This window comes from Micropterus dolomieu, linkage group LG12 (assembly GCF_021292245.1).
Source record: "Micropterus dolomieu isolate WLL.071019.BEF.003 ecotype Adirondacks linkage group LG12, ASM2129224v1, whole genome shotgun sequence".
Taxonomy (NCBI): domain Eukaryota; kingdom Metazoa; phylum Chordata; class Actinopteri; order Centrarchiformes; family Centrarchidae; genus Micropterus; species Micropterus dolomieu.
In genome coordinates this window covers 35,694,557-35,708,098 of record NC_060161.1, presented here as the reverse complement: position 1 = coordinate 35,708,098, position 13,542 = coordinate 35,694,557, and the positions used below count along the sequence as shown (strand labels likewise).

At 40.5% G+C, this 13,542-nt stretch overlaps 1 protein-coding gene and 1 long non-coding RNA gene across 2 annotated transcripts in view; one reads left to right on the top strand and one right to left on the bottom strand.

The window, feature by feature from the left end:
• Nucleotides 1-13,542, top strand: part of LOC123980317 — a 21,822-nt gene that overhangs the window by 6,102 nt on the left and 2,178 nt on the right. The window lies entirely within an intron of this gene.
• atp1b2a (ATPase Na+/K+ transporting subunit beta 2a) overlaps nt 11,037-13,542 on the bottom strand; it is a 20,356-nt gene continuing 17,850 nt past the window's right edge. Inside the window, exon 9 of the mRNA XM_046064643.1 lies at nt 11,037-12,501. Coding sequence (XP_045920599.1) covers nt 12,337-12,501 — 165 coding nt within the window. The 3' untranslated portion in view covers nt 11,037-12,336. The remainder of the gene's footprint in view (nt 12,502-13,542) is intronic.

Here is a 13,542-nt window from a genome sequence, read left to right as displayed (position 1 = left end):
AGTTAGCAGCTAATGATACTGATATTTACATGTTAGCTGGATGTTACTCTTAGTTATGATTGTTAGCAGCTAATGATACTGATATTTTACATGTTCGCTGAATGTTGGTCTTTTGTCTCAAGTTAGCAGCTAATGATACTGATATTTACATGTTAGCTGGATGTTACTCTTAGTTATGATTGTTAGCAGCTAATGATACTGATATTTTACATGTTCGCTGAATGTTGGTCTTTTGTCTCAAGTTAGCAGCTAATGATACTGATATTTACATGTTAGCTGGATGTTACTCTTAGTTATGATTGTTAGCAGCTAATGATACTGATATTTTACATGTTCGCTGAATGTTGGTCTTTATTATGTCTCAAGTTAGCAGCTAATGATACTGATATTTACATGTTAGCTGGATGTTACTCTTAGTTATGATTGTTAGCAGCTAATGATACTGATATTTTACATGTTCGCTGAATGTTGGTCTTTATTATGTCTCAAGTTAGCAGCTAATAATACTGATTTTTTTTTATGTTAGCTATTTATCTTTTATTATGACTAATGTTAGCAGCTAATGATACTGATATTTACATGTTCGCTGGATGTTACTCTTAGTTATGATTGTTAGCAGCTAATGATACTGATATTTTACATGTTAGCTGAATGTTGGTCTTATGTCTCAACTTAGCAGCTAATGATACAGAGATTTTACATGTTAGCTGAATGTTGGTCTTTATTATGTCTCAACTTAGCAGCTAATGATACTGATATTTACATGTTAGCGGAATGTTACTCTTTATTATGGCTAAAGTTAGCAGCTAATGATACTGATATTTTACATGTTAGCTGAATGTTGGTCCTTTGTCTCAACTTAGCAGCTAATGATACTGATATTTTACATGTTAGCTGAATGTTGGTCTTATGTCTCAACTTAGCAGCTAATGATACAGAGATTTTACATGTTAGCTTAATGTTGGTCTTTATTATGTCTCAACTTAGCAGCTAATGCTACTGATATTTACATGTTAGCTGAATGTTTGTCTTATGTCTCAACTTAGCAGCTAATGATACTGATATTTACATGTTAGCGGAATGTTACTCTTAGTTATGATTGTTAGCAGCTAATGATACTGATATTTTACATGTTCGCTGAATGTTGGTCTTTATTATGTCTCAAGTTAGCAGCTCATGATACTAATATTTTACATGTTAGCTGGATGTTGGTCTTTATTATGTCTCAAGTTAGCAGCTCATGATACTGATATTTTACATGTTAGCTGGATGTTGGTCTTAAGTCTCAACTTAGCAGCTAATTTTACTGATATATTACACGTTAGCTGAATGTTGGTCTTTATTATGTCTGAAGTTAGCAGCTAATGTTACTGATATTTTACATGTTCGCTGGATGTAACTCTTAGTTATGATTATTAGCAGCTAATGCTACTGATATTTTACATGTTAGCTTAACGTTGGTCTTTTGTCTCAACTAAGCAGCTAATGTTACTGATATTTTACGTGTTGGCCGAATGTTGGTCTTTCTTATGTCTCAACTTAGCAGCTAATGATACTGATATTTTATGTGTTAGCCATTTATCTTTTATTGTGCCACTATTTAAAGTGAAATTGTACAGAAGTTGTTCTACCTTTGCACAAAATACCACCTGATATTGAGAGACCACACCTGTGAGTTAGTCACTGCAGCAAAAACATATCTGTTTGAACATTTTCTTTTAAAATTATGTTTTTCTGAAAAATGTTACTTTTGCCCTTGCTCTCCCCTACGTGGTATTGAAACTATCTTGTTATCAGAGGTCGGCCTTTTTCCTGAGTGGTATCTGAGTTCATACTGAGCTAAGGGAGCCTGGAGATGGTGACCCAAGAGAGCGGGATTCCGTGTGAGGGGCCACTTGTCACTACACTTTATAAAAATCTCAAAGCAAAACAAATCCACTTCCAGTATGGAACAGTATATAGTCAAGTAAATCTAATACAAGTCTTACAATATATATTGTGCAGGGCTCAACGTTAAGCTTTTCTCCAACTGGCCCCACTGGGCCAGCAGGTTTGAATCTTACTGACCCTCTTTCCAAAAGTTATATATATATCAGTGTTAAAACAAAACCAAAGACTCATACAACTCAAGTTGTTATATTGTTAACATGTTTAATCAGTTATTAAATACATCCTGGATATTAAAAAACTAAACTGAAATGTAATCAAATGTAATTAAAATTATGAAAAATTAAAAGGTTAACCAAACCCTGTTGTAAAGGTTGCCATGGTAGCAACCTGTCAATCACAAGCTAGTCCTGCCCAAAAGCCCACACTGTTCTTCCCTTCAAATATCTGGAGTGAAATAATTTTATAATCTGAGTGAAGTAATTGGTCTCAGATGATCTAATAATCTTTTATCATTTCCAGATTTGGGAATAAATGTGATTAACCCTTGTTTCATGCTTGACATTAGTTCTTTCCTCTCTATACACTCTGTCAGTGCTTGGAATAAAATATTGTTAACATCTTTCCTAAAGAACAAATATAAATTGGCTGTAAGTAGAGGTCGACCGATTAATCGGCCGATTTTTGGCATTTTTTAACATAATCGGCATCGGCCAATATCCAAGTATATCAAGCCGATTATTAGGCAGGCGCATCTGTGGGCAGCCTAGTGTTGTCGTGGAACATGTGTTTGACGCGCGCTGCCGCTAGAGTCATTTTCCAGCCGAGTGAGCAGCAGACCTCATCCAGTGCCTAAGGAGCTAACGGTAAGGATTCAATTCTTATTAATCCTTTATATTTAATTAAAAACTTTTGATATGTTACTGCCAACTTCGAGAAAAAACCTGAATAAGACACATGACATTCGGCTAATTTAGATCGTAGTTGAAGTTGCATTATCACAGAGTTGCTATCATGTCACAATAAGTAAGCAATAATTTTGCAATTACAGAGTGAATCAGACTTTTATTTGTTCTGTTTGTGTGTCTTATATTTGAGAGGGTTGTCACTCAATGCAGAGAAAAAAGTAATAAAAGAGACCAACGCACTATAGGCTAGTGACAGACTGGCTTTGCTTTGCTAACGGGTAGCTACAGACAGACCCGGTGCTAATACGGCACTGGAACCTTAACGACCGTTATCTACCGCACCGAATATCAACGTGGATTTCTGTGCTTCAGTTCGGTGCAAATAGAGGTTAAAAACCAAGCAAATATTGGCCAAATATCGGCCAAAATAAATCGGCAGCATTAATCGGCCATCGGCCGACCCGGATTTCAAAAGATCGGTATCGGTATCGGCGTGAAAAAAAACATATCGGTCGACCTCTAGCTGTAAGTCCATCCCATCATCCCAGGGGATTTGTTTATAGCCATCTTCAAAATCGCTAAATCCAGTTCCTCAATTCTGAGTTCAGACTCACAAAGCTGCTGAAAGGAGTCTTCGATATGAGGGATAGTGTTCCTGATTTTCTCAAATAAGGTATCAGCTCCTATCAAGGAGTAATCTGAGGAGTATAACCTGGAATTAAATGAGTAAACCTCCATTTATCATCAAGCTTACAATTGAATTCCTCTGTTGTCTGACCTGAGGTTTTTCACCTGCCCCAATCAATTTAGCGTGTGAAATGATCAATGCACCATGAGCTCTGACAAGGTAAAGATCATGTAATTTGGCTTGCAACTCTATTAACCGATTTATTTCTTGATCCTTTTTTCTTTTTTCTTTTTTTTTTTAAACCTGTCCTGCCCAGCAGCCTGGTATACAGTATAATGACCTGGATAACATATTGTGCCAGACAGATTTTATTTTAACAAGAGTATTAATATACTCCTTTGTCTGTTTTGTTATTTATTTAATTAAGTATTGATTTGTCACCGGGCCGGACAGGGGGGCACAAACAGGCAGCACAGAGAAAGGATAAGACCTGTAAGAGAAGGGGGATGGAAGGTGGGGACAACAGGGAAAAGCAGTGGGAAACACCAATTGCAGAAAGCAACGAAACCTGCAATAGAACAGAGAGGGGGGCTTGAGGAGGAGAAAAACAACAACAAACAAAAATAATTGTAAAAGACAACCAGCCAAACAGCAGCAATAAACAGCTGACATATTAAGACAACTAAGAGAAAAATGAAAACAAGAAACAGTCACACACACTAAGTAAGCAACACAGCACAGCCACGAGAGCTGGAATAATAATTTATTTAAATAAGTAACTGAAAGAAAGGCATCAGGAATAATTCTACCAGGGACAACCTAAATTTGTTTGTGTCTGTGTGCATGTGGGTGAATGTGTCTGTATGTGTGTGTGTACATGTGTGTGCGCATAAGCCTGTTTAAAGAATGTAGTTGTTAGTGAGAGTGGGACGCCACGACTGTGCCACACCTACCCCAGCAACAGGCAGGCAAGAACCCCAGTAGCCAATAGGGGTGGGTGAAAGAAAATGATACCAAAGACTCCCAGATGCACCGCGATGCAAACGCGGAAGACCCCGACCCAAATGCCAGTTGACAACGTAATGCCAACGGAACACAAGAAGCGGAACCCGCGGAAGAGCAGCGCCCGGACCGACCAAAATGCCACGCAATCATCAACTCCAATGCACAAGTGACGAACCCAACGTGCACACTGCGCGAGTACGGCGACACCCAAGGCCCAGCAGCCCCTTGCAAATCCCGCGTGCAAACGAGAGAGAGCAAGCGGAATAACACGACAGCGAAAGCCAGCGGAGAGAAACACAAGCAGCAAGTCCCAGCCCGGCAGCAAACGCGCCGCACAGATCACCGTGCACCCGCCAATAAAAGTCCGCCGTCACCCCAAGCGCCGGAAAAAACTAAGGCCGCCAACATCCCCCATCCCTAGCACGCCCCCCGACTGCCGTGCAACACCAGCCAAACCAGTAACGAGGCAAAATCAACCAGCTCAGCTGCATGCCACCAACAACCTGCCCACCAGTCAGGGGCCGAGAACTCGAGGCACAAGCCCAGAACAAACCGGAGCACAGCCCTTCCCCGCACCCACACTGCACATATACCTCAAAAAGCACAATGCATCAAGATGCATCGACAATCGCCCCACAATCCCACCGCAGGCATCCAAACACCGGCCATGCGCCCCAGAGACTCCCGAATGCCCCCACTGTGAGAGAGCTGGCAGGGGGAAGCAGCGGGAGCCCCACCCCTGCCGAAGAGGGCCCAGGCGAGGAGAGGAGACAACGGGCCCCCAGACCCAGGGACACACCACCTGCCCAGAAATGAGCTAAAGCTACAAGCCCGAGTCCCCAGATCCCTAGGCCAAGAGCGGGCCCCCACGCCATGGGAGCCCCGACCTCCCCAGCCCATCAGGCAAGGCCGCCAGTGCACCAACCCCATAGCACCAGGGGCAGGACACGAGGCAAATGAGAATCCCCCCCACTCCTTCAACCCTTCTGCCTGGCTCTGTAAATGTATTGTTTTGTGTTGGATGCATGTCATGGATTGTGAAGTGTTGTATGGTGGAGTAAAGATAAGGTGTGTGGTAACTAAGGTGCAGTTAAAATTGGAGGGTAGTTGTAACACAGGCACCCCACAACTGTTTGCACTCCGAGGAGCGATCTCTGAGGAGCTATGAGCGAGCATTTCAGTCTTTTACTGAAAGACACGCCCCCTTACTGGGTAGCCATTATATTGATTGGACGCTGCAGCTGATCGGACTGATCTGATACATCAGGACAGATAACGCATTAAACTCAGGTGCATCACTGGTTAAAATCTCATTGTAGGTCTGAATAACAAACTCTTTATTCATTAGAAATATGCATTTTCTTTTATTTATCCCATCAACTTTTATTATGGAGAAAATTAAAGTCAGTCTGTCAGCAAGAAACATGTTTTGCATTGTTTATCGTCATTTCTATTCAGTCACATGTGATGCTGCTCCATTCCTGTATTCGGTCCAAATAGACGACAATAAAAGATAGAAAACACGTCGCCTAAGGAGTCAACCACTAAACTGCACAAAGTCTCTAATGAAGCAAGCAAAGGAAAATAAAGCCTGCACATCCAGCCATCTCACCGACTGCATCTGATGGAAGCAGCCGGCCGCTCCGTGAGTAAAATCAGCTGATGAAAGAATGAATGAAAGCTGCTGTGTTGGATTGATATGATGGAACGCAGTGATCGATCGGTGACGAGTTATGTGACTTGCAAATAAAATGTATGCAGTAGTGTTAAAACATATCAGAAGAGGAAATAAAGTGAAAGCCTAAAACTGAGCTAAAGCAGACTTAGATATGAGTTCCATCATTTCAATTTCCCTGAAACATTTAGTCTAATAAATCCAAAGACCCCATGATCATATTCTGGGTTATTCAACAACAAATTCACAATCAGAATCAATAAATACAAGCAGATAATATCAGCATTGTGCCAGTAGAAATGATCCTGTGAGTAGGACATACCTGTAATTCTTCATGCGCAGGTGTTTGTTAAACAGGTAACTGCTACAGAGATGATACTGCTGCTCTGCACTGTGAGATTTTACTAGTACCAACACAGTGCACAAGTGTGCAGACACAAACTCCCATCAAAAGTCTCTCCAGCTGTGATCAGCTGCTGCCGCCATCATAAACGGACATCGCTTCAGGTGACGCTCCGGAGGAAAGGACGTCTCATGTCTCTAAAAACATATTTTGTCCTTCCTTCTCTCCTGGCTTGGAAAAGACGCAAGTGAGACTGAAATCTCCCCAAATGGGCGGGACTCCGTGGAACACGACTTGATGCTGATTGACAACGATATTCAGAGACAGCTACCTAACAGTGTGGTAGAAAATGTGAGGAAAATCCCCTGCCTCTCCTGGTTTGATCGCCCTAATGAACAAACTGTACGCTGTTAGTGTCTGAACGACCGTTCCACAGGTGCATGATCATTGATTGTTTTTGGTTCATTGAAAAAGCATGATAAACATTGTTTACAACCTTTACAATAAAGTTCTGTAAAGTTATTTGGATGTTTATAGAATTATCTTTGAAAAACAGTGTCCTGAAAAGGGACGTTTATATATATTAATATGAGAAATGAGGTTTATTTAGATATATACTAAGACATTATAATTACTTTATTATTCAGTAAAACCAAATGTCCTTATTATTATTGTTCACTAAAGGAGAGGAATGTCAACAGCTGCATGATGTGTCACACTCGTGTAACACATTATTTTACTGTAACCATACATTTTGTTGGCTCACCTGGACCAACACACCAAAGTAAATGAAGAACATCTGGAGCATGGAGTGCATCCTCTGACAGAAAACATCAATCACACGAGACGTTTCTGTAGTTTTTCTGTTTAATTTCTCTGTATTTGTAAATGTCTGTGAAACACAAGGACATCTTCAGGCAGGGGAAATCCACCAATCACAAACAAGCATCATATGACATCATACAGCAGGACCACCTGATTGGCTGGTCTTTCTTTAAAGGAAGACGATTGGTGGAGAGCAGTACAGGAGGGGAGGGGCGTTTGCACATGGCACGACAGAGTGATTGACAGGTGAGGAGTGTGTGTGTGTGTGTCACATGGCCTGGTCGTCATGGTAACGTTTGTCATGCTCACCCCCATGATGACGATAGTAAACAAAACAAACATGTAAACAAATCAACAGTGAACAAAAAACTTAACGACTTGCTAACTCGTTACCTAAACTAATGATCTAACTAACGAGCCATTCTGCTGCGGCAACAAACACAAAAGATACGAAACCAAACGCTGTCGCTGTGGTCACTAAAGCTAGCATCTGATTGGCTGTGGATTCAGCTGCTTCCACGGCAACAAACAAGGAGAGCGAGGTTTAACATGGCTGACAGACCGGTTCCTGAACTGGTTTCTGGTCTCATGTCTCAACTGATTGCTGTTTTCAAACTGGTTTCAGAACTATTTATGATGTTTCTGAACTGGTTTAAGATCTGATGTCTGAATCTGATCTGATATCTGATCTGATGTCTGGTTTAAGATCTGATGTCTAAATCTGATCTAAGATCTGAAGTCTGAATCTGATCTAAGATCTGAAGTCTGAATCTGATCTAAGATCTGAAGTCTGAATCTGATCTGATGTCTGAACTGGTTTAAGATCTGATGTCTGAATCTGTTCTAAGATCTGATGTCTGAATCTGATCTGATATCTGAACTGGTTTAAGATCTGATGTCTGAACTGGTTTTGTGAACTGGTTTAAGATCTGATCTGATGTCTGAACTGGTTTAAGATCTGATGTCTGAACTGGTTTAAGATCTGATGTCTGAACTGGTTTTGTGAACTGGTTTAAGATCTGATGTCTGAACTGGTTTCTGATATTTATGTTCTGATTCCTCGCATCTTTAGTAAACTAAGCTTTTTTTGTCAGTTCTGGACTAGTTTCCAATTGGTTTTACATTTCTGTAACTACTTTCTGAACGGGTTTAAGATCTGATGTCTGAATCTGATCTGATGTCTGAACTGGTTTTGTGAACTGGTTTAAGATCTGATGTCTGAATCTGATCTGATATCTGAACTGGTTTTGTGAACTGGTTTAAGATCTGATGTCTGAATCTGATCTGATATCTGAACTGGTTTTGTGAACTGGTTTAAGATCTGATGTCTGAATCTGATCTGATATCTGAACTGGTTTAAGATCTGATGTCTGAATCTGATCTGATGTCTGAACTGGTTTTGTGAACTGGTTTAAGATCTGATGTTTGAACTGGTTTAAGATCTGATGTCGTCTGAATCTGATCTAAGATCTGAACTGGTTTTGTGAACTGGTTTAAAATCTGATGTCTGATCTGATATCTGAACTGGTTTAAGATCTGATGTCTGAGTCTGATCTAAGATCTGATGTCTGAACTGGTTTTGTGAACTGGTTTAAGATCTGATGTCTGAATCTGATCTGATATCTGAACTGGTTTAAGATCTGATGTCTGAATCTGATCCAAGATCTGATGTCTGAATCTGATCCAAGATCTGATGTCTGAATCTGATCCAAGATCTGATGTTTGAACTGGTTTGTGAACTGGTTTAAGATCTGATGTTTGAACTGGTTTGTGAACTGGTTTAAGATCTGATGTTTGAACTGGTTTTGTGAACTGGTTTAAGATCTGAACTGGTTTTGTGAACTGGTTTAAGATCTGATGTCTGAATCTGATCTGATATCTGAACTGGTTTAAGATCTGATGTCTGAATCTGATCTGATATCTGAACTGGTTTTGTGAACTGGTTTAAGATCTGATGTCTGAATCTGATCTGATATCTGAACTGGTTTAAGATCTGATGTCTGAATCTGATCTGATGTCTGAACTGGTTTTGTGAACTGGTTTAAGATCTGATGTTTGAACTGGTTTAAGATCTGATGTCGTCTGAATCTGATCTAAGATCTGAACTGGTTTTGTGAACTGGTTTAAAATCTGATGTCTGATCTGATATCTGAACTGGTTTAAGATCTGATGTCTGAGTCTGATCTAAGATCTGATGTCTGAACTGGTTTTGTGAACTGGTTTAAGATCTGATGTCTGAATCTGATCTGATATCTGAACTGGTTTAAGATCTGATGTCTGAATCTGATCCAAGATCTGATGTCTGAATCTGATCCAAGATCTGATGTCTGAATCTGATCCAAGATCTGATGTTTGAACTGGTTTGTGAACTGGTTTAAGATCTGATGTTTGAACTGGTTTGTGAACTGGTTTAAGATCTGATGTTTGAACTGGTTTTGTGAACTGGTTTAAGATCTGAACTGGTTTTGTGAACTGGTTTAAGATCTGATGTCTGAATCTGATCTGATATCTGAACTGGTTTAAGATCTGATGTCTGAATCTGATCTGATATCTGAACTGGTTTAAGATCTGATGTCTGAATCTGATCTAAGATCTGATGTCTTTAGTAAACTAAGCTTTTTTTTGTCAGTTCTGGACTAGTTTCCAATTGGTTTTACATTTCTGTAACTACTTTCTGAACGGGTTTAAGATCTGATGTCTGAACTGGTTTTGTGAACTGGTTTAAGATCTGATGTCTGAATCTGATCTAAGATCTGATGTTTGAACTGGTTTGTGAACTGGTTTAAGATCTGATGTCTGAATCTGATCTAAGATCTGATGTCTGAATCTGATCTAAGATCTGAACTGGTTTTGTGAACTGGTTTAAGATCTGAACTGATTTTGTGAACTGGTTTAAGATCTGATGTCTGAATCTGATCTGATATCTGAACTGGTTTAAGATCTGATGTCTGAATCTGATCTGATATCTGAACTGGTTTTGTGAACTGGTTTAAGATCTGATGTCTGAATCTGATCTGATATCTGAACTGGTTTAAGATCTGATGTCTGAACTGGTTTTGTGAACTGGTTTAAGATCTGATGTCTGATCTGATATCTGAACTGGTTTAAGATCTGATGTCTGAGTCTGATGTAAGATCTGATGTCTGAACTGGTTTTGTGAACTGGTTTAAGATCTGATGTCTGAACTGGTTTTGTGAACTGGTTTAAGATCTGATGTCTGAACTGGTTTAAGATCTGATGTTTGAACTGGTTTGTGAACTGGTTTAAGATCTGATGTAAAATCTGATCTAAGATCTGAACTGGTTTTGTGAACTGGTTTAAAATCTGATGTCTGAGCTGGTTTAAGATCTGATGTCTGAATCTGATCTGATATCTGAACTGGTTTAAGATCTGATGTCTGAACTGGTTTTGTGAACTGGTTTAAGATCTGATGTCTGATCTGATATCTGAACTGGTTTAAGATCTGATGTCTGAGTCTGATGTAAGATCTGATGTCTGAACTGGTTTTGTGAACTGGTTTAAGATCTGATGTCTGAACTGGTTTTGTGAACTGGTTTAAGATCTGATGTCTGAACTGGTTTAAGATCTGATGTTTGAACTGGTTTGTGAACTGGTTTAAGATCTGATGTAAAATCTGATCTAAGATCTGAACTGGTTTTGTGAACTGGTTTAAAATCTGATGTCTGAGCTGGTTTAAGATCTGATGTCTGAATCTGATCTGATATCTGAACTGGTTTAAGATCTGATGTCTGAACTGGTTTTGTGAACTGGTTTAAGATCTGATGTCTCACCTGGTTTGTTTTCTGGTTTCTGATATTGCTGTTCTGATTCCTCACATCTTCAGTAAAGTGAGCTGTTTCAGTTGTAGCAGCTCAACTGGTTTCGGAACTATTTATGATATGATTTCTGTTCTGGTTTCTGAACAGTTGTAGGATCTGATGCTGGATCTGGTTTCTGAACTGGTTCCTGTTATGTTATCTCTGGAGCTGTGTTTATGGCCTACATGCATCAATGAAGAGGTGTGCTTGAAGATACTTTTTAAACTTTTAAGAGGACTGCAGACACCGTGATAGGATGTGAAAAGTAAAGTTGTGCAGGTCCGTGGCGGGACTTACAGTCTGCCAAATGAGTAAATGTGATGTAAGAGGAGCAGGATTTTGTAAGCGGTGTGGGACCTGACTGGCAGCCAGTGAAGCTGCATTAGGGTGGGGGTGATGTGCTGTCAGGACTTTATACATGTTAAAACTCCAGCAGCTGAGTTCTGGGCATCCTGGAGCCATGTCGAGCGCCTCACAGGGCAGACCAAACAGGACAACGCTGCAGTAATTAAAGAGTCTCAGCCACAGAGTCAGAGAGTGAGGGCCGGAGTCTGGGAATGTTTCCAGCATGACGCCCAGGTTACAAACTCCTGGGGAGGGAGAACTTGTTTCTGTAATTTAGTTTCTGCACTGAGTGATAAAACCAGGTTCCCCAGGATGTGTGGGAACCTGCAACAGTTTCTGAACAGCCAATCAGAGCCAATCGTGCCTGATGTTGCAGTTACAGAAACCAATCAGAAGGTAACCTCACATAAATAATTCATAATGATATAAAAACAAAGTCGTCATCAGTAAACCCAATAAATAAATAAGAAATAAATACATGGATAAATAAACACGTCAGCTGTGCGATCAGTAATCTGATCTTTGATCTGGGCAGACTGACGTGATGACTGAGGTGAAGGTCCTCCTGTCGTTCTTCACTGCGTCCTCTGTGACATCAGAGCGTGTGTGCGAGCTGATTGGTCGGTCTCAGGGTCAGTGTGTTAAAGCTGGAGTCAGGCCGTTGTACGGAGGATCACATCGGAGAGCATACAAAACAAAACGGGACTACTGTGGGCAGGCTGTAACTAAAGGTGACGGATAATTCAGACGGTCAGTGAACGCATCATGGAGCTAGAATACAAACGGTTCTACGTAGCAACACAAGTGGTGCGTTTGAGGCTCTAACGGACGAGGACATTTAAACATCTGGATCGGTGCAGCTGTAACGTGTGTGTGTGTGTGTTGTGTGTGTTGCAGGGCGTCTATTTGTCGTTGATCCGTAGCTTGAAGGAAACCCGTCCGGCGAACTTGTCTCTCTCGCTGCCCTCGGTGAGCGTGTTGGAGTTGATTTTACACTCGATGTTGATGTCGGTGTTCAGGGAGGCGTTCAGGAACTTCACGGCCACCAGCAGCTGAGTGTAGTTCACCTGAGACAGTGAACACATCACACACTGAATAACATGACATCACTGAAGCAAGTATGGCCTCACCAGTATAATAATGAGGTATCATCACCATGGATACAGTAGATCCACTGGCTCCTCTACCAACACAGCTTCACACTAGGGGTGTGACGAGATCTCGTGCCATGAATAAATAAAAACTGAAGCCAGCCTGCTCTGTGAGCTGCACTTTATCTGAGCTGCTGAAGTTAACCTGTGTGGATCTGTGGTGAGATTTCTGCCCGATCACAAGTGTTTCAGTTAGTTTCAGTTTCACATGCAGCGTGCAGTCCCACAAGCGGTCTGAAAGGATAACGTTACTACCAGCGGATCAACAACGTAACGCACCGCAGAGTAAAGGACAGTTAGATTTATTTTCTCTCAACACATCAGAGAACACAGAAGAGAGAAGTATACATGACATTCCATCAAACTCATTTTTGACAGCTATTTCCGGTCCCGCCCCCACACCGGATGTCTGTATGTAACTGATAAGAGGGGTGTATCCGGTCCCGCCCCAACCGGAAATATGTCTGTGTGTAACTGATAAGAGGGGTGCATCCTGTCCCGCCCAAACGGAAATATGTCTGTGTGTAACTGATAAGAGGGTTGCGTACATCCTTCCGTTGTGTGTTTTTCATTGATTTAAAGACTTTATTAAGTAATACAACTTGAATGAATTAACTAGTAGGTGTTTATGACAATAAATTTATCATTAAAAAAGTATAGCAGTGAGTTATAAGTAAAGGAGGAATCTCCGGGGCCAGCAAAGGATCAGTAGGAGGTTTCTTTGGAATCAAGTCAGTCTTTATTATTAAACAAGTGAAGAATAAATTGAAATAATGACAGTAAAGCAGTAAAATGGTATAACGGTGAGTAAAAATTAAGCAGCATTATAAATTACCTTCAACAGCATGCAGCAAAATAAGAGTGAGTTCCAAAATTAAACTTTGTAAAATCTTTGCTAAAGCTTTGTGTGACAAACTTATCATCATTAAAGAACTAAAGAATAAATTGAAATAAATT